Source organism: Cardiocondyla obscurior, linkage group LG14 (genome assembly GCF_019399895.1).
Source record: "Cardiocondyla obscurior isolate alpha-2009 linkage group LG14, Cobs3.1, whole genome shotgun sequence".
Taxonomy (NCBI): domain Eukaryota; kingdom Metazoa; phylum Arthropoda; class Insecta; order Hymenoptera; family Formicidae; genus Cardiocondyla; species Cardiocondyla obscurior.
Genome location: NC_091877.1, coordinates 653583 through 675066, shown reverse-complemented (window position 1 = coordinate 675066; position 21484 = coordinate 653583). Strand labels below are relative to the sequence as shown.

General features: G+C 50.5%; 1 protein-coding gene across 4 annotated transcripts in view; it reads right to left on the bottom strand.

Moving 5' to 3' along the window:
- The window catches only part of LOC139107842 (putative transcription factor SOX-15), a 37864-nt gene that overhangs the window by 4844 nt on the left and 11536 nt on the right, over positions 1–21484 (bottom strand). For 2 of the 4 annotated variants that reach the window (XM_070665704.1, XM_070665705.1), the window contains 3 exons: positions 14165–14692; positions 8258–8444; positions 7787–8060 (listed from right to left, as the gene is read on the bottom strand). In XM_070665704.1, coding sequence (XP_070521805.1) covers positions 7787–8060; positions 8258–8444; positions 14165–14340 — 637 coding nt within the window. In that variant the 5' untranslated portion in view covers positions 14341–14692. The other 2 variants (XM_070665709.1, XM_070665708.1) reach the window with 2 other exon arrangements.

Here is a 21484-nt window from a genome sequence, read left to right as displayed (position 1 = left end):
TAATAATTTTAAATATATTTATATATATATGTATATTGAAAAAAATAAATTAATAAATATATAAAAATGTGTATTAAAAAGTATATACAATCATGTGTGTGTATATACATATACTATATGTATATCCAACACGCACACATATTATAGTTATGCGTACAGTCTTGTAAAGGTACATAGGCGCATGGGGGCGTAGATATGGGTGCGCCCATGCCTTCAGCCAGCCACAAGGCACGAACCATTATTTCATATTTCATATTTCATTTTGTATATTTCAACTCTGCGGAGAGAGAGAAAGAGAGAAACGTTGACCCAGAGGACTCGCGCGGAAGAGGGAGGGTCAGAAAATACGAAGAAGAAAAAACCGCGCGAGCCGATCGTTGCCGAAATCGCACGTGGTCGCACCCTGGTACCTTCCGCCCTATGGATAATAAACAGTCGCGACAGCGCCTTCGGTATCTTTCGAGGATGCTTCTGCGGTGCAGGAAAGCGGAAAGAGAGAACGGGGAAGGAAATAAAGGATCCTCGCGAAAGAGAGAACGTTTTTGTCAGCCGACAATGCCCTCCCGTCTAGCGACCTGTCGCTCCTCTTGGGTTCGAGCCAGTCCAAACTCTTCAGCCTCCTTGTCCCGAAAAAAAAAAAAAAAAAGAAAGAAAAGGAAGAGAGAAAGAAAGAATGAGGACTACCCGACGAAGGAGACACGAATGAGGTTTTTCGGCTAACAATAAGTACACTTAATTTAATATTCCTGGGCGCGCGAGCCGACGAACGGCGAGTTATCCCTGGCGGTGATTCATCATCACACCCGCGCACGCTGCGTCCCACCGTGATGTCCTCGTTAAGTATTCTAATGGTTGGCGTGTACCTCTAATTTACTGCGCTTAGGCCGCGGCCCGGTCGGACGACTTCATTAATTTCGATGTTTCGAGCAAAACGCGGGGTGCGCGTCAGTTTAACTGGTCGAATTGTTACATCTTTCACCGTGTATCAAATTACAACGCCTTTTCTTTTTCTTTTTTTTTTTTTTTTTTTTCTTAAATAGGTACAGTTTATAAAAATCCAAGTGTATATAATAATTAATATAAAATGATGAAATCGTTCGATCTTTAAATCCGTCGCGAGTATTGCGAACATGGATAAATTGTAAAAATGTTCAACGCTAATAAGCTTTCCATTTCACGGTTTCTATCGGCTCGCGTAGTTTCATCTAACTTGTAAGAGATTATAAATTAGCCAGTCGGGCATCGCGACAAATTGCGAGAGCACCAGCGAGCGAAATCGCGCATGTCGAAAGGTCCCAATCGCGTAAGAATCGCGCGTTGACATTTTCCAGAAAGCTTGTTCGTTCTACCGCCTAATTAACGATTCCGCGGTGATTTACGCACGTGCCCGTCGGTAATTCACTTGGGGAAGCGATCGGCGATTAAGCTTGCTCGTTCTTCTCATTCTCTCTCTGCCGAGAGCTGTCCAGCTAGACGCCGGGATTTCGGGATTTCGTTATGGTCGCAAACCGGCACATGACATTTTCTCGAACGCGGCATTTAGAATATAACTACGATAAAACGCACGATCGATCGAGTCGGTCAAGCCAAGTATATTTTGTCGGTTTTAATTACGTACGAATTTCCAGGAAACTTTCGTCTTCCACGCGCCTGATGTCGCGCTTAAACGGCGATTAATACGTTGACTCGATAAAAGCGTTATACCGTCCTCGAAAAAAAAAAAAAGAAAAAAATAAAAATCAAAAACTAGAAAATGCGAAATAAAATAGACAACTGTGATGTGTGCGCAACGATGCGATGCATCACAGGGGAGACGAGGAAAAGGAAGAGGAAGAGGAAGAAGAGGAGCCAGAGCGAGAGACCCACATGCCCACATCTCGGTGTCGGTGGAACCCCGCCCAACCTGGGTCGCCCACTGTCACCATTAATAATACGTCTCCGGTCCCGTGATGTATCTCATCTCCCTCGGCAGTGGTGTGTGCAATGAACGCACACTAATGCATTCACCTGTACAGATGCAAGAGGCGTCAATGCGATACCGCGTCGCTGATACAACGTTACGAGCCCCAGCCAAACTTCGCGGGACGCGCCGCGAGAAATTTTCCTTACATAGGTCACGCGGAGAATCCGAATTCTCTCTAACTCTCTCGCGTTGATTTCGCACGCGCGGTCTGTCAAGAAGAGACAGAAGAAAAAAAAAAGAAAAAAAAAATTGAGTTCCAATCAAAATCGCCTACGCTGGTCGCGCTGCTTGTAAATCACTCGGTACGTCGCAAGGTATCGCAATGCGTCGCGTGAATTATCATATCACTCCATCTGTCGTTCTTTTTCTCCTCTTCTTTCCGATCCGATCCGAGCCCGAGCCGTATAGGCGTGGTGCGGACGATCCTCGCCGGAGATCACGAGAGGGACAAAAGTCGAAGTCGCGGGATGAATCGACCGTCCACGCTTGAGGGCTTCCTCCTCCCTCTCTCGTCCGCCTCCCCCACGTGTGTATTTTCATAAATATAATAATTTATTTCGAAACCGAGCGAGGATCGTCCGCGTGCGTGGCCTCGCCGTCATCCTCGTGGCCGAGGATAGGTGGGTCGGCTTCGTGTAAGCTTCGTCGGAAGGTAAGGGTGCGGCCAGACTCCGCTCTCGACTCCACCTCATTACCCGGCATTCTATGCAGAGACCGCGCTTATAGCTTATTATTGCCTTAGCTTAGCCAACCCGTCGGTTCCTTCGTCCTTCTCGCAGACGGATACATATGTACGCGCGATCGTACTCGTACAATCCGTGCAACACCGGGATTGCTGGAAGACGCGCGTGATAACGCATCGAAATACCGCGTCGAAATCATATTTTAGGAGGAGAAAACGTCCGCCGATGTTTTTTTGTCACTTTTATTATGCGAGCCGCGTTATTCAGCGGTTTCATTAATCATTTATTCCTGTTGACGCTAGTATGACGTTAGTTTGACGTAAATATGTTTATGACGTACACGTGCTCTTGTATATTATACCCGTGCGCCTTTACGATCGGATGGGACGAGGGGTACGTCCGTCCGTTTGTCCCGGTCTCGTTTTACATGTATGCGCAATTGTTAGGTTCCGATCTTGTCTCGCGGTTCGTTACGGAAGAGAGGCGAGCTAAACTTCACCGCGCGCTCCTCGTGCGTAATGCCCTCGCGCGAGATGGGCATTTTTGTACGATCGGGACGATCGATCGGAGCAGAGTATGCGTAAAGAGGTTTCGCTCGGAGAGATTTACCCTCCGCGACTGGGTGCAACATCCGACGACTTGGTCGGCGAATACCTGAGAGAGGTAACATGTACGTATATGTACGCGCCGCGACTTTTTAAATGCCTTCACCGCTCGGTGGCTTCTCGCAACGTAACCGTGGACCAAGAGAGACCCGAGTGCAGCGACCTGCGCTAAACCGATCCCCGAACAACTTTACTAGTCGATGATTGCCAGATTGATGATGGTGGCGGTTTAAACGCGCCCGATTGAAACGAGTTTACTAATGCGCTCGTGTACGCGAACGGTATAGAGAAACAAATGAGTTTCGTGATCGTACGAGAGGCCGATCTTGTCTCGGATTAATCGAGCATCGCTGTTGAAAAACGAACAAGTTTCTCCGCGAGTCGGGCCCCCTGGTCGACGAAGAGAGAAAATCAAAGAATGATGGCGCAACAAGGACGTGCAGGTTTAATTGAAGGATCCAGTTTCATTATCGAATTGAATTAAAAAGATTGAATTTCTTTCTTGTGTAAATTTCGGACATGTGACAAGGAACAAGAGATCCGACAAGGAGACACCATTCGCGAGCAAATCATTTTATTCGCGAGCGTGGTCCGCGAGAAGTCGATTGTTAACATAGGTCGTTGTGTTTCGAATTTACAATAAATTAAAAAAAAAAATAAAATAAAAAAAAAAAATTACCACTATATTCTCAGTGCGTAACGTTTCCACCTTATCCAACCCACCGGCGCGGCGGCGCCGGCGGACTGCCGTGTCGAAATCTCGCTCGATGATCCATTTTTCTGTACAATGCCGTATCAGCGATCGAGACCTATATATCCACGCTGCATTTAGCCGCGTAGCAGGATGTAGGCTGCAGCTTGAGATCGGCCTCCCCCCCGACCTCTCTTCTCTCTCCTCTATGAATATTTTTACGAAAACGCAATTTACAGAGTGGGCAGAGCCGATTCCAGCCTCAGAAGTTCATCCACCGTGCAGCCGAGGTGCTATTGTTCGAGAGCCGACCGAGATGGAGGCGAGGGGGAGGAGCGGTACGAGGGAGGCGGCGAAGGAAGAAGGGGAGGATGGGATATTGGGAGAGTGATATGTATATGCGCGTACGCGAAGAAAAGTAGGGCCTTTCTCTTCTTCTCGAATCGTTCTTACGCACTTCCACTCAACAGGCGCGTCTATTTAGTTTCAATCGGCCGGCAATCTTTTTCCCCGATCAATCCCACCTCGCGGCGATTTAAAAGGTCACTCGCAACTCGCCGTGGCTCTTATTACACATTTTATTATCCCAATAATATATTTATCGGAACGATTGCGCGGCTGGACGTTTTTTACGCGCGACGCGTTTCGATATCGTTGAAGAAAATTTCTAGCCGAAAGTACGCGTATAATTGTCGGGACGTCAACGCTCGGGATCCAATGCTGCGAAGAGAAACGGCGTGCGAAGCCGGGCCGCTGGTTTACCTGCGCGTGCAATAAATTTCAATCGGCGCACCGTCCTTTAAATCGACCAACGAGGTCGACGTTATCGGCCCTTCCGCGGCGAGTACCATTATACCGAGATACTGTACACGCCGATCCGTCGTTTAAAGGGCCGCAAACGGAAGGCGGTCCGGTATTTTACGAGAAGACGAGCGTATCCTCCTCTCGCGGAGGGAAATATACGGAGTGTCCTATACGTTTCTCGGTTGTAGCTTCCTCGGGCGTGCTTTCGAAGCAGCATCTAGTCGACAATAAATATCGACGATGTCGAAATAGAATTTTGACCACTCGACTCTTGAATTAAATTTTTGCCAGGGTACGGCACGGAAAAAAAATAAAATAAAAAATAAAATAAAATAAAATAAAATAAAATAAAAACAAGAAGCTGGATTTCGTTCGGTTTACTCTCCGGCGAGGAGAGATCGTTCTAAAATCGACGCAAGACGAATAACAAAGCCCGTTTGACGCTCTCCCCGATATTTTCGAGCAATCTAAATCTTTCTCGAGGGGAGAGGGAGAGGGAGGGAACATGCCGTATACATGTCACTCGTAGAGAAGGTAGGGAAGTAATCGGAGGCACTAAAGCACACGATATCGCGTTGGCAGTTAGAGGCCTGTATCTCTGACGCTGTCGACGGTGGTACAACGCGGGCTCGGGTATTATTTGCGGGCCGCCACATTTGTCGTAGGTGGTCTCGCGACATGGTGCAGTGGCGTCGCGTGGCGTTTATACGCGTCGTATTATCGTATATCGTTCCCCGGGTCTTTGCGCGCGGCCGTTTCGTTCGATCTCCGCGGATAAGACCGTTTCTGCTAATTAAAAGCGGAGCCGACGAGGTCCGTACGCAAACGGCGGGCGATCCGGAGGATCCCGAGGGCGGGCTAACGGTCGGGGGACCAGCGGATTGATAAAGATGCGCGGGCACGCGTGTCACCGGATATAAGGTGCCCCCATCGGCGTCGTATATCGTGCGCTGCGTGCTCCGGCATGTACGTACGTCGACGCGTTCGACGTACACGTACGTACGCGCTTCGCCTTTTGCACACACGTGTGCGCAAACGCCGACGCAAAACACGCTCGCACGCGCGCGCCCCGATGCACGCGCGGGTGTTCCGCGCGCGCGGATGGATGGGCTAAGTGGCTAACGGACATACGTATGGACGGACGGATCGACACACAGCACGCGCATGAATATGTAGGATGTCTGGAGAGAAAGAAAAGAAAAAGAAAAAAAAAAAAATAGACGGGGAGGGAAAGAGTGGAGGCGGCGAAAGACCCGGCGTGCATAATAATCGCAGCCGCGTCATGCCAATAACATCGTACCGATCGCCTAATGTCCGATCGATAAACTCGACCAAGGTTTCCTTATTCTGTACGCCAATAATCAGCGCGGTGGGAGGAGGGGGGGAAGAGAAAGAGAGGCACGAGAAAGGCATCAGGTTGATGATTTACAGGTTCGCTCGTCAGCGGACGCGAGACGAGAAAGACAAAGAGAGCAGCATGGTGAAAAGGGGAAAAGAGGCGCCGAGGATCACAGGCGGGGAGGAGGAGATGGCGAGAGGTGGAGGTGAGCACGTGTGCACGCAGCGAGTGTAAACACCCTGTGCCCCGCGCGGGGCACACGAAACGAGTCAGGTAAAGGCGAGTAGGTGGAGGAGAAGTTTACAATTTTCTGCACGACGGCCGCGCTCGATCGTTCAAATGCCAATAACGTTGCGGATGCCAATTGCCGATAATTCAAGGTGTACTTGGGCACGATAACGCGCCGCGTAGGAGAGACAAGGAGAGAAAGAGCGCCGGTCAGCCGCTGACAGATCGTTAGGTCCCGGATGACGGGGCTCTCGGCTTTAACGCGCTGGGAGACACACGCCAAGGTTGACGAAGAGAAAGAGAAAGGGAAGAAAAGAGAGACGAACCGCAAGAACCAACCGCGTCCGTAAAGCTCACGGGATTTTTCGCGAAATCGACGATTCGCCGCGTCAAATCATCTCTCTTATCGCTTGAACGTCTGTATCACGTCCGCTTCGAGAGTCATTGGCGCGGAATCGCCGTGCGATAACGTTACGATCGCAGTTACATTTGCAAAGAAGAAGTCAAACGCGGAACAGCACGACGCGATAAGAGGCGCGATTTCCCTATCTCAATTGCACAGGTGGCTCGCGACAACTGACGGGACCGCGAATCACATTCGCCGGTGACCGATCGCACATTTTTTTTGACGGAAAAAGACGGGCGGGCAACGTGGAGTTGTCTCTTTCCTCATTTAGCCGCTGACTCTCGAAAGAACTCTCGCCTTTCTTCTCGGCTCATTAAAGATTCAGCTTCGACTCTAGCGCGTAATTGAATTAATTCCACATATTCGCCCGACGCGCGGCCGCAATTAATTTAATGATAACGCGCCGCGTGGAGGATCTTTTTTCTTTTTCCCCCGCTTTCTTATTCCCAGACTCGGTTTCCCGGCGGAAAAGTCTCTTTCCCGCGAGTAACGCGCCAACATTGTTTCCGCGTACGTGTGTTTTTAAAGAACGAGACCGTAATCTCGTACGTCCGCCGTATCCGGCGATAGACAATTTTCCTATAACGAGGTAACCTCGATGCACCTTAATTGCATTTTAAAAGATACGATGTATTTTTTTTTTTCTTCTTTTTTTTTAATAAATAGCCCGATCTATTTAACACAAGAAACTGAATACATTCGAGGGTCCATTAAAAGCCCCTGGATAATCTAGATCCGCAAATCATGAGAATCTATTCGCTGGGAAAAGCAAATAGCGTTCTCCTTCGCAACTTGTTAATATCGGAATCGAATAAAAAAAAAAAAAAAAAGACAAACTTCTCGAATAATTAAAATATGTAAATGAAAAAGTTTCCAAGGATAATTAAAATTCTTTTAGTTTATGCATTCATATTCGATGTCTTGTTTACGTAAGTCTAAGCCTCGTTACAAAATAAACTAACAAGTGTAAATGTCGTCGCGGCTATAATTAACTTGTAGAATCCCGTCGCGTCGAGTCGGTTTAGCCGCGAGACAAAAGAGTTGAAAGAAAAACTGCGAGCACTTACCGAGCATCTTGCTGAGATCGGCGTTGTGAAGATCGGGATTTTCATCGGCTAGCTTCTTGCGCTCGACCTTCGCCCAGACCATGAAGGCGTTCATCGGTCGACGTATCCGCTGCTCCTTGAGGCTCCTTTGGGCAGTGCCGCCGCCGGGATGGCACATCTTTACTCCCGCGGGAATCGGCGAGATGCCCGGCTGATACTCCAGCGACGGCCCGGAACCCAGCCAGGGCATTTCCTCGAGTCGCTGCTGCGCCGGCCCGGTTAGCATACTCGGTATCTGCTTTCGGGAAACAAAGCATTCCGTCAAACTGCAACGTTATACCCCGCTTCGCGAGCGACCCGTATGGTTCGAGCGTGTGAAAACAAATTCCGTATCGTAAACGTTTTACGTAGGTGCGTTTACAACGCGGAGATACCGCGAGTTTATTTCAAGAGCGACGGGTATGTACGCGGAATCGGATCGAAAGGCCGTACCGAGATGATTTGGGTGTCGATGGGCATCGTGCCGTCGTTGCCGTCGATACTGGAGTCGATGTCGTAGGCTCTCGACGTGGGAGTCGCGTAAAGCGAGGAATGGAGCGCCAGGAGTCCGGGCGAGCCGCCGTAACCACTTACCGCCGGCGGTGGGGTCACCTCACCCCTTTCGTAATTGTCCAGCATCCTGAAAAAGGGCAAAATTAGAGATGTTTAAATGGAGAGAAGCGCGTGCGATCGGACGCGATCGGCAGAGCGGCTTCTCCGAAGGGGATAAGAACCGAGCCGGCTCGATCGAACCGGGACTTGACATTCCCGGCGACGACGATCGCGACCGTACCCGCCCGGTAGTAATTGACTCCGGCGTTTCTCTCGTTCTCGAGAACGAGCAAATGAAATCCCCGTGCGATGGGTCGCTCCCGTGCCCGAGCAGACCGATTGATCTGTCAACCGTTCCGTTAGGAAAAAGAGTTGATCGACATGAATGAACCATTCAAGGCCACTTAATGGAATTCCCACGATTGTCCTTAAGGCATTATGCGACCGTGCACCGGGTATAATAGTACGAACAGCTGTCTGTCGCGCGAGCAATCGCGCGCGCAACATACATTTTCGCAGCTACATGTAAGTACGCGCGCGACGTACCTAATATACATGTATGCGATATTTCGCAAATGTGTGCGAACGATCCCTGCGCGCGAATGTTCCATATAATGGCCATTGTTTCACTCGGAGTTTGGCGAGATGCTGCGACGTCGGGTCAGACAAGAAAAGAGGGAAGAAAATAAAAAAGAAGAAAAATGAACGAAGCGCACCGGCATTTTCATTCAATGAACCTCGTGTCGATTAGGCGCGCGCTTTTGTTACTTTATATTGATAAAAAGAAATACATAGTTCATGACGGAGAGAAAGAGAGATATCAAGGGAAAGAGTCACGTTCCGTCGCTGATAAAACCGGCGGCACGTCTCGACGTATCGAATACGGGCGCGATACGAATCGCGGGTTACCGAAGGGAACGCGCTTTTACATCGCGATTGAATAGATTGAGATTTACTCGAAGCGTTTCGGCAAATTTTTTTCGAAGCCCTAGATATTTTGATTGACTCTAGGCGGCTTGAATAAAAGATACGCAAGGACGTGGATTTTATTCCAATTAAAACAGCGAAAGAAATTTATACGCGAAACCCACGTCCGATAATCGCTTTGTTTCCGCGTCATAACGAGCTTCGCGTTTCAACGATATTTCTCGGATGGACAATTTTCTAACAAACGAACGAGTCTCGCAGATCTCTTTATCGGCCCGCTTGGCTTATCCACGCGCGGGATTATTGAATCTATCGTCATCGATCATTTCTAATGCTCCCGTAATGTACAATTCTCCCGAATAACACTTGCGAGGTATGAGAAAAAGATAACGAGACGTTATTAAAATGATCCTCGCGTCGAGGATAAAAAAACAAGGTCGGAATTTGACGACTGCGGCGATCTCTCTCGAGTCGCAGAAGCGCAGAAAAGTCGTGGCCGCGCAAGCGACGGCGAAATGAAAAGCAGCCCATTACGATCCGCGAGGATTCTCCCCGAGTTTCGTCGAGGATCGGCGCAGCTGCACCACCCACGCGTATGATAGATACGCCACTGCCTTCAGCATTGTTTCTTTAATGATTCATGTCTGGGGTGACTGCACCAGGAGTAGAGGAAACAGTCTCCAACCGCGAATGCAATGAGCCGCGCGTCGTTTCGAAAATATTAATTCGCCAAGAGTGATCGCCGGACGCTGATGCATCGCGCGTCCTTTGTCAAGCTGCGCGGTTCGCGGCGTCGCCTCGCTTCGCGGAACACCTCCGTATCTTCGTTTCGCGCAAGATAAGACGCAGAAGCGTCCGCAAAAATGTCATCGACGATAGCGAAACGTTATTAATGAGGGATTAGCAGCGATCGCGTAAATTAGCGCGGTGTTGACGGTGAACAGTTCACCGCGCGATATAACCCGCGCCTACGAATTCTCTCGATCGCACCTCCGTGCTGGTGCAGCAAATGGCCCGGGAATCGGCGCGAGGTACGTTCCGTGACGCGTGTCAAGGAAAAGCGACGGTTATCCTTCCGCACGCCGACGCGTCCGGCACGTTAGACGTTACAAATAGCTCGGGAGAATCGGCGGGCCGCGACCTGGCCGAGCGCGAGCAGCGAGACACGCCGCACGCACGTCAGACTCGGCCGAGCAGGGAGACAAAGAACAAGAGCCGCGCACCGATCCCCTAAATCGGCATGTCCGTTGAGCCTCATGAATCTCCGGCGCGACTTGTTCGCGAAGAGAAGAAAAAAGGTAGCCGCGGCGCACGGTTCGGCACGCAGCGCAAACAGCTCGCTCTCGGGGCCCCCGTTCCCTTCGTCATTCTCCTCGTCGACGAGAACGACACACTTGCCTCCCCGGCTAAATTATTCCTCTCTTACCTCCTGCCCCGGTGGAGGAGAAAGCTTTCGACGAGCGCGCGCATTTTTTTATTCGAATAATCGAGCCGAGCACACCCTTGCATTGCCCGACGACGAGGCGAGGCGAGGCGAGGCGACGAGGATGCGACGCGGTGCATTTCAGCCGCGCGGAGACGAGAGTCGGCGAAACGCGTCGCGTGGGTGGGAATCGATCTGTATTCGCGTCGGTACGCGAAACACGCGCGCGTGGCGCCGATCACGCAGCTCGTAAATCGATTACGACCGGTGGACGTGGATCGGCGCTCCCGATCGAAAAGTCTCTCTCCCCCGTCTCCTCCCCCCAATCAACGCCGAGAATAACGATATCGCGGACTCGAGACGAATAATTTCGACGTAGGCAAATCGTGTGGATAATCGCGAAACGGCGCGCGGCACGGAACTTCCCCGGGCGAGGGAACGAGAACGGGGAGCGTAATTTTATATAAGCCCCTGATTAAACTTTCAAATCGAATGCCCAATGCGGTCCGGTTGGTAAGCGGAAGTGACGACCCCAGCCGCTCACCTCTGCACTACTAACGCTCCGGCGCGTTTCAGATTTGAGAACGAAGAAAGCGCATCCCCGAAACCTTTACGGGTTGTTTAAGGCTGCGGAACGGACGCCGCCAAGTCCCGCCTCGTATTATACCCTTCTCTGACCTCCGTGCCAACGGCGGAGCCATTACGTACGACTTCCTGCGACCGAGTAAGGAAGAATCGAAGATTTCTTCACGGCACCGCACGGGAAGAGGTGTCCGCGCGCGCGATACCACCGGAGATGGGAGATATACCAGCGAGCGACGAAAAATTCCCAGGCTAACTGCGGAGGACGAGGAGACGAGGTGGCATGGGCTCGAGCCCGGTATACGGTTGCGTTAATTGCGGAACTCGCGTGTCGTGGTGAACTCGTGGCACGTAACGGTTCATAAAAATCCCACGAGTATTTCTCTGATTTGAACGAGCTCTGTGACGCCGACTGAGGTACCACGGAGGATATATACCGCGGGTCGAAAAACGAGGCCGATTTTCTTAATAAATCATCCACTTGAACCAAGCGACACATTGGGTATTCAGGTTCATCCGCCGTCGTCTCTCTCTCTCTCGTCTCTTGCTCCGGTCACGTTACGTTCCGTTCCGTTTTATAATGCAAATTCGATACGAACCCCGGTTGTGTCTTTGTGCTCGCTATAGATCGCAGAAACAATAACGGTGGCATTCAAAGCGGAATCTTTTCTCGCGCATGATACATTCGAAGAAGCCGTTTAATTAAATACGAATAATGTCGAACGATTAGCCAGACCGCCGCGATTCGCAACAGGTATCTCGGGGACGACACGATAGTCAGCGTCTTTTACTCGCGTGTCCGCGCAAATTTCGTACGGCTGAAAATAACTATAACTAACGTTAATCCGTAATTAACTGCCAGTCATTGCTCAATCGTCAAGTCACCCAATCTGAGTCACTGCAATCGCAGGGATTTGCAAGGTCGCCGCCGACACACGACAACACGGCACAAGGGTCAAACGCGTGACATCACCGGGCTCGTAATCGCTTTACGATTTTGCATTCGAATGTGTCGAAACAAAAACCTTAAAAATTCCGAGCTCGAGCGGAAAATCCGAAACGTCGCGTCGACTAAGCAGAGTAAAAAGAAAAGAGCAGCGAAAACTGTTCCGACAATTCCGAAGTCGACGACGAGCAGTCGCGAGAAACGCCGAGGCGCATTTATCGCGATGGCGTAGCGCGTATCGTTCGCGGAATTATTGACGTTTCGTTGATATAATCGACGTTTGTAAATTGAGCCTGCTCCGGCTCGATCGACCGGATCGGCGCATAACCGCGTCGTGGTGTTAATTCTTATCGCCAAAGAATCAAAGCTTCGCGACCTAAGGTTACGCCGAGGTCTGCGAGCGTAGTATTTCAAAAAAGAAAAAAAAAAATTTTAAGTCGCTGGAAAGAATTATTCCCTCATTTATTCACTGGCCATAATCTTATTTATTATTTGAATTAAAATTGTCTTAAGTTTACGAACTTTCTTAACGACATTTTTGCGTAAAAAAAAAAAAATCGCAGGCAGATCTAAAACGTCAGCGCGTAACGTGCGTGCGTTCGTTCGTATGAAATAACGTGACGTGGTACGCGATCCGTGCGACGGCTAAGAGCAACGGATGGGAACCGGGCGGAACCATTTTAATGAAGCTGATTTTCGTCGTCGGAGGAAGCGGTCGAAAGATTCGCCTCGTTAATATTTTCCTGAATACGAAGGTCCAAAAAAATCGCGCGCGTCTTCGGCGTATTAATAAATTATTAAATTTTAACGAGCGAATTAAATAACGAGAGGCTATTTTATTTTCTCACATCTACCGAACGTCTTTCATCGTTCCATTAGATTTTTTGTCTGATGCTTCGGATCTTGCAAGCGCGCGATCGAGCAACGACTAATTTTGCACGAGTGCAAAATTCTTCGCGAGCCACCCCGCGAATATACGATATGTATTGCAGGAGGGCACAAGCAAATAAGACTGCGGGCAAACGAGATAAGAAATAGCTGAAATTATACGATACGTTAGAAACGCACGCCGCGGCCGGCAGCGCGCATGCTATTTTCCCAACCTTCTCCTTAGCAGTCCCAAAGGGTCGAAGAGAGAAAGAGAGCGAGAGAGAGAGAGAAGGTTTTATCCTCTTTACCTTCGCAGTACGATGTAATGATAGTGAAACATTGAATTTCGAGCGTAAACTGCAATTTAATGGATTTCCAACACAGTGGTGTCGTGGTGTCCCGAAGACAGGCGGCGGAGAGGCAAGAGGGGAGAGAAAAGAAAATTTCGAAAGAGCTCGGAGAAACGCACGTCCGCGTCGCCTCGCGCATATCGCCCTCTCCTCGTTCCGAGGAACTCGCGCGCGATAGCGATTGCCGATTATGTTAACCAAACACGCGCGGTACACGCCCCTGCAATTTGCCTGGGGATCATCTTCCCCTAATCGCCGCGCTAATAACAGGATTACGAGGGTCCTGACCGCGCGGTATGTATACTTATCCCTAATTCGCCGTATCGTTATTAATATATACGATACAATTGAGAATGGGGCCCGGGCGGTTCTCCTCCATCCCTCCGTCGTCTCGATAAGTCCCGCGATACGTTGCATACGTGCTGCAACACGTATGCGAGGCCGTCCGCGCGCGTCCCCCGAAATCGCCGAAATGCGGGCTCGATCCCTCGCTAACGTATTTGCAGAAAGCTGCGGACCCGCGCGCGATATATCCCCGAAAGTCGAAAAATCCGTCGCAAAATCTCGCTTAACGAAGACCGTGATCCGATCGCTTTCGCGAGGTGCAGCCGCGCTCGAATTTATTACACTGTCAGCGCGCGGGATATTCATGAAATAAATATGAGAAAGAACCGGAGGGTAAAAGGAAGAAGGTAAAGCTGTAGACTTACGTGTAGTGCGAATAAGACGGGCTGGCTTGATCGATGAGAGCGGCGGTTGACAGGCCTTGCGCGATGCCAGTCGAGGGATCCCTAGCTGGCGAGGAATTCTGCGTCGCCGCTGCCGCCGGTATAGCGTGATGGTAGCGCTGGCACATTTCGGCCAAGTTCCACCCATGGGCATCCATATATTAGCACTGCTTCGCTTTTCTTTGGCGTACCATCCATTTCACACGCGTTGCGACTTGCGGTGCACACTCTCTCCCAGTCCTTCTGTTTTTTTTTTTCTTCTTTCTTTTTTTCTCTCTCTCCTTCTGCCAGTCTGCGTCTTCTTGCTATTCCTCGTCTTTGTTTCTTTCTTTTTTTTTCTTTTTCTTCTTCTTTCACTCACGCTTCTTTTAGTCTATGTGTCTAAGTACGAGGAAACGGAACGACACTCGCGACGACGACGTTGCGCATCGTCCTGTCGGCGAGGAGCGTCCTGTGAGCGGCGCGATCCTCCGATGACTTCGCCTCGCCTTCGGAAGGCACGTGCACCGCCTGTTAATCAGGAGAACAAATCCATTTACTTGGCCGTTAAAAGACACGCGCACGGTTTTAAGCCACGTCTGATAAAAGTGTCCGTTTAATTTCTAATCACGAGCAAGTTAAGAGGGGGCTCCGGCTCTCGTAAGCGGAGGGCTCGAAAAGCCGTGTCAGATAACGATCGGCATCTGGATCGGATATCGATCGACTTCTATTCGTGCCACGGCGATTGAACGTTAATAAGCGTCGTGCAAAGGTATCTACGAAATGACTATAATCACCCGCCGCGTGAATTATCGCCGCACGAGAACGATCGTCAAATCGCACTCCTCCCTTGCTCGTAATTGAGGAAATGAACGGCAAAAATTCGGAGGGTTGAAAGACCGCGCGATCCCGCAGAAATGCCTGATCGCGGAAGGATAAGAGAAATTAAAATACGATAAAGATAAAATATGCAAAGGTAGCGGATATATGTTTAAATCAACCGTGCAGCTTGTTTAACGTTTAGATATAAGCTTTTGGATATCTTGACGAGCGATGAAGATACGCCGAATGTTGCCGTGAAAATAAAGTAAGCGGCGCGAGCGAGATGTTGTTTAGTGGACCGATCCGATCGGCGGTAAATTAGCGGGCCCGCGATGCCGCGAACGGTAAAACCCGCGCCCGCGTTTCCCTCCCATCGCGTAAAGGTGGCAATTAAGCCCGGAACGTAACGCGCCTCAGCACCGAAACCGCCGCGCGCCGCAAAGAAACCCGATACACGCGGGGCTCATTACGTTCGCGCGCCACGCTCGATTGCGACTTGCGACGACCGACTCTCGCGGTCAACGCGCACTTTACGGTTTTGCCACGCCTTCCGACATCAACGTAATCCGAGATTTCTCTCTTCCGAGAGCTATCCTTTAACAGAATGGAAAACTCATACGCATAACGCATTTACGATTCGTATCTTCTACGCGCGAGAACGATTTAGAATTATGCGGGCAACTAATGGAGCTTGAAATAAATTAGAAAAGAAAAGAAAAAAAAAAAAATATAAAAAAAATTAAAAGATAATAAAAATAAGCTTCCCGTTCGAGTACGCGGGTTGAACGGCACACAACGCACGACGTGCTCGCCGTCGGGGACATTGTGTAACGCGACGAAAATCGCAAAGTCGCATGACGGTCGCGGTTGTTCGTATCTGACGGAGGTCTCAATCCGCGATACTCTCGCACGCGCGCGCGTGTACAAAACTCACACGCGTTTAAAGAGACGCATGCACGGGCGTGCACACGCGGTGAGACAAAGGCGAGACGCGTAACGCAATAATAATCATAATGCCAGATCGATACAACACGCGACGCTCGCTGGTCGCGTCGGTTGGCCGCGAGGATGCCGATGACACGAAAGCGAGGAGGAATGCGCGCGTAACGACGCAACGTTGAAAAGTCGCTAAATTATTAGTATTTCCACGGCGCTTGTTTCATCCCTCGTTCCGCCTTCCCTCCCCGTACGTTTCTTGCCTCCTGCGCGGCGATACGCATCTTCGAATCGCGCAGGACTCTCGTACGCGTATAGAAGCGAGCGCGTGACGTGCGTAACCGCGACGGACGCGCGTAATGAACGCGCGATTGTTATCGCGCGCGATAAAAAGCGCGCGGATATATCTCTGGATAAATAAACGTACAAATCAATTTTACGTCACTTCTTCGACACCGCCGATCTCGTGACTCCTCCGTATCGCGCCGCGAGGCAAAGGCCGCGGCGTCGATCCGCGGATAATCGGGAATGATTTTCGAACGCGATTAGAGCGGGAAAGGCTTCGCTCGAGTCTAATAGTTATTACGCGTTATCGGTATATGAGATTAAACCTAAAAGCAGATTTCCCTTCTTTCATTTCCTCCCCCGAGAACGAATAATTATAATATCGATCATCTCCGTCGACGTCTTTACGCCGCTTTCGCCGGGCATCGATGGGTCCCCCACGAGCTGAATCGATCCGATCGAAACGGGATTATCTCCCGCGGGCGATGGACGGCACGTGAGTACGTGCGGTCTAAACCGACCGTTAACGAAGGTTTCACCGTGGATTTTTTCACAAAATCGCATCTACGCGCTTGCACCGCGCCTCGCTGCCTCTCTCTCTCTCTCGCGCGCGTCTTTCTTCCCGGCCGTTTTTCTCTCCTTCTCTCTCGTTTACGCCCACGCGCGCGCGGCCAACCACGGAACCGGCCGGCGGGTAAGAGAGAGTGTATTTCTCGCTTATTATCCTTTCCTTCGATTTTCTACCGAAGGGAAAAGAATACACCGAGGGAAGGTGCCCGGTCTACGGGTTATGTGTGCGTGAGCGCGCGTGGTGTGTGTCGGCGGGGTATCCAAGACGTGTGACTCACTCTTACACGCGACCCGCCGATGTACTCGCCGGAGATTTACAGCTCATTACCGATTTCATACCCCGGCGTCTCACGATCGACCCGGCCGCGGACCGGGATTCGAGCGGCGTCGAGCGGAGTCAAGCGGAGCCGAGCGGAATATCTCGCGCCCGTCGTCGTACCGGCGATACGTGACACCGTGCGCGACCGATCGGGTTACGCTCGTGGAAAATGGCTCTTCTCTCGCGTTTACCTTTGTCACCTACTCCCACGAGGAACCGCTAAGGACGGGCGTCTTTCGTCTATCGTGGCAGGACAAAATCCAGAAAACGTTCCGTCTTTCCACGACGCGATCGGCTGGGAGAGAAACCCCGGAAGGGATATATCCGAGGTTGTACGTGGGCCGCGTTTAATCTGCGGGCGAATCACGAGGATCGCGAAGAAGCGGAGGTGTCACTGTCGAATTACGGCTCGGCGCGTAGAAACTCAGGAAGGATAACGTTGCTTTACGTAAGAATCCCAACGTTGACGACGAACCCAGGAACACACACAAGAGCTAAACGAGCGTAGCGTTCACTACGGGGCGCACGCGGTAGATCGCGGTCGCGGATGTCGGCCCTCGCAGAAGCAGGAGCAGGAGCAGCGGCAACGGCAGCCGCAGGAGCGGCGGCGGCGGCAGCGGCCGTCGCTCGCGTGGGAGTGTGACATAATACCGCGCTCCGTTTCTTCCTGCGCGGAGATTCTCTCTTTCTCTTCACCGCTCGCCACTCACCGCCGGCATCGTCCACGTTCCCCGTCTATCTATCCCGTCGACAAGAGTTCCGTTCCAGGATTATCCAGGATCCAGCCGTCCGGTCTCTCGGTTCCGATCTCACCGCCGCGAGTAACGAGAGACGTTTCGGTACCGCGCGCGGCCACTCCGTATGTCACGTGTCGATCTATCTCTCGCTCGCGCGTCCGCGTATCAGCTGGCCGCGGTAACCAGCGGTAATCAGCAGCGCGGCGGGCAGTCGCGGCACGCGGAAAATGCACGCGCTGCGCTTCGTACGCTTTGGTCCGCGCGCGACAGCAGCCGGCCCATCCGCTTGTCTTTAACACCCTTTCCCCGTTCCCTGCACGGTGCGGCTGCACGACGACTCGAGCCGAGCGCAGAGCCACAGACTGAAGTCGGTGCTCCGCTGTCGGACGCGCGCGCTTCGCTGCCTCCGCTCCGCTCCACTCCACTCCGCCGAGGTGAACGGAGGTGACTTGCTACTCGGGCCGGATCGGGGCCCGGCGCGGCGCGGCGCGGCGCGCTATGGCGAACCACCACGAGCATCGAGCACCGCGGCCGGTCGACCGTACGACGCTCGTATACGTGTGCGCTGTTCATGTACGGCGTGTACGCACGCGATCCTCGCACGTGTGGGTCTATATACGCGCGATCACGTGTTGGTGGACACGGGTGTACCTGGCGGGAGAAGGTGCCCCGCGCGAGTACCCCCCTCGAGGGCACCGTGAGCGGAGGATCGCGGATCCGCCCGTGCATTGGCGGCGTGCATCTTCCTCGCCGTCGTCGCCATCGCCGCGAAAGTTCCGCAGCGGTGGGACGAAAAATGGACGTGAGGTCCGCGAGGAAGAGAGAATAAAAAAAAAGAAAAAAAAAAATGGTATATACGCGAAGGCGTATTTAGCCGAAGTAGGCGGTGCCTCGGGCGACGAATTTTGATTATGTCCTTCGATGTTAAGAGAGAAAAAAAAAAAAGCTAACTTGACGGACGAGAGGAGAAAAGAAATGCGACCTATCTTTTACACGCCGAGCGCGCTTCTAATTAATTATTATGCCCCTGGAGATTGGATTGAGTTTAATCGCCGGAGCCGCGCAGCGGGGCGATTCGTCCCGCCTCTGGTCGAGCGTGCTAATAATTTCGCGCGTGTAATATGTTAAGCGCACGATCTATCGCGTTTCGACAGTCGATCCTCGCCGCGGCTGAGAGCGTTATCCGCAAATGTCATTGGAATATGAGAAATCGATGAAGACGGAGGCCGATTCGCACGCCGGCGGCCCGGCGAGAGCTCGGTACGCGGGAATGCGAGGCGCGGATTCCTGATTTTGCCTTTTTAAATTTTCGCCCTCACAATGCCGCGTTTACGTAATCGAAATGCGTAGGAAGTCACGCAGATTGATTAGCACACGAGAGGAGAAAGGTTGCGACCATATAGATATCGGCTGGTGGCTCCATGCGAATCGCTCGCGCGCGAAGCCGCGCCGAGACCACGTGGGTGTCATCACACGCGCGTGAAAAAAAACCCTCCCGAGAGATTATAGACGCACGGCGTACTCTCTCTTTCTCTAACGTCTTGACGCGCAGTGACTCTCAAAGGATCGCGCGTCACCTGCGTGGAAAATTCGATTCCCCTCCCCTTCCCCGTGAGGGGAATTTTGCGTTTTCATTTTCTTCAAAAAAATTTTCGACGACCGCTGCGGAAACAAGAAAGCGAGAGAAAGAGAGAGATCCCCGCCCGCGATCCCCGAATTACGCCGCGGGAATAAAGCGCCCGTCTTACGAAGGGAACGAGCCTTTTCGCGGCAGACAATGAGGTGCTGGGGAGCAAAAAAAGGTTTGAGAACCGCCAGGCTAGAGTGTTAGAGGAGTGTAGGCACACCGCAATATCGCCAAGGGACGGTGCATAAAGGATCCCGATAGCAATGACTATAAATTCGCTCTAAGCGCGAGTCTAAATATAAACTACGTACGAGCGACTCAGTGTTGTTCCCCGCGAGTGGAAAAAAAAAATAAAAAAGAAACCGCATATTTTTATCCTGTTATTATTACTATTAATGCGACCTTTCGCGATTACACGTTTTATATTCCTCCCGGTGTTGCATTAATGCAACCCACCTGCCTCGCTTTAACGCTTCGTTAACGTCGGACGCTTCGTTACGTCCAACTTTTATCCCGTGAAAAGTAAATGTGTATAACAAGGGAAAGGGCAACGAAGGGGGAGGGAGGGAGAAAGCGCGTTAATTATTCCGTATGCGCGAAATCATGCGTCGCAAATCAACGTAAACAGGCGCGCGTTTCCTTTTACGTGAGTCCAAGTTTTCTTTCTTTCCCGCAGCAAAGAGTTAGGTGAGATCAAATTTCCTTCGAACGGTAACGCGATAGCTCAATAGTTGGAGAAATAATTATCGGGAGTTATTTCTGATAATCGTGCGCTTAAAACGTTGATTTAACGCGACGCTGGCCAGCAGGTCTTCAGAACCGAAGAGAGAGCCTGCGGTCTCTTTCTTCCTTTTTTTCTCCCCCGTATGTTATTCCTAAATTAGACGTCAGTTACGTCTTAATTACAAATAATTGAACAACGGTTTGCTCCTCCCTCCGAGAAGTCAATCGCGACTCGATCTGCGATCCGACTGATATCATTTTCGTGCAAATTAGCACACGCGCGGGAGGTTTCGCGCGGCCGATACGCTGTAGTGAATGTAAAACCGAGCGTGCAAACTGAATATTTAAAAGATTATAAAGCAAATTGAGAGGATATCGCGTCAACTTGCCACGCTTTGCCTCGCGGTCTACCCTTTCGACATGCTACTCGCATGATCGATGCTGATAAATTCTTAGCGCCGATCTCTACAATTTAGCGAGTTTACTTTCAATTATTGTCTGCGTCGCTGTGAAAGAGATGCATGAGCAATGACATCACGGAGAAGGCGCACAGACAGATTTTGTATCGTTGTAAAACTCTAACAAAATGTACAGACTAATTTTTCTACAAATAAATATATTAAAAAAAAAAAAAGATCTTTTTGTATTATTTGTTATCCATATCTCGCGAGCGATATCTTTATCGGCTGTGCCATCTTTCATTGAGCATCACCTGCGTGTGTTGCTACGTCTTAGAATGAAATAGAGGTGGAACAGAAGCGATGGCAAATGGAAGAAAACGACGACCACGAGGAACCGTAAAATAAACTGAGAGGAACATCACGCTCGGGCGGCCGTCACTCACCTGAGCGACTGGTATGTATATGAAACGATATAAGTGCATTGTGCTCGTTAATGCGCTGGCAAGCGCGTAATGCTTACGTATGTGCATAAATATTTATGCTATTCGGCTGAACAATCCCTAAAACGAAATAAAGTCCCGCAGTTGCGGCGGCATTGCTCGCGTATTATCGCCGATACGATATCGCTTCTTATTATCAGTCATCGATGACGCTGCTTCCTCAATGCAGATTATTCTCCTAATCTCGACAAGTTTTTTGTTTTGTTTTATTTTATTTTCTTCTTTTTTAACTTCTCAAACAAACGGGTTGGAAAAATTAGAAAAGTTAATAACTCGCACGTACCATAACGCGAATGCAATGAGAAGAACAATTCCGATCGACGAAGTCGTAGAAAGAATATATTTCTTCGGACGATCATACGGATGCGATCGCGGTTATTTTTTAATATACGAGGATAAAAAA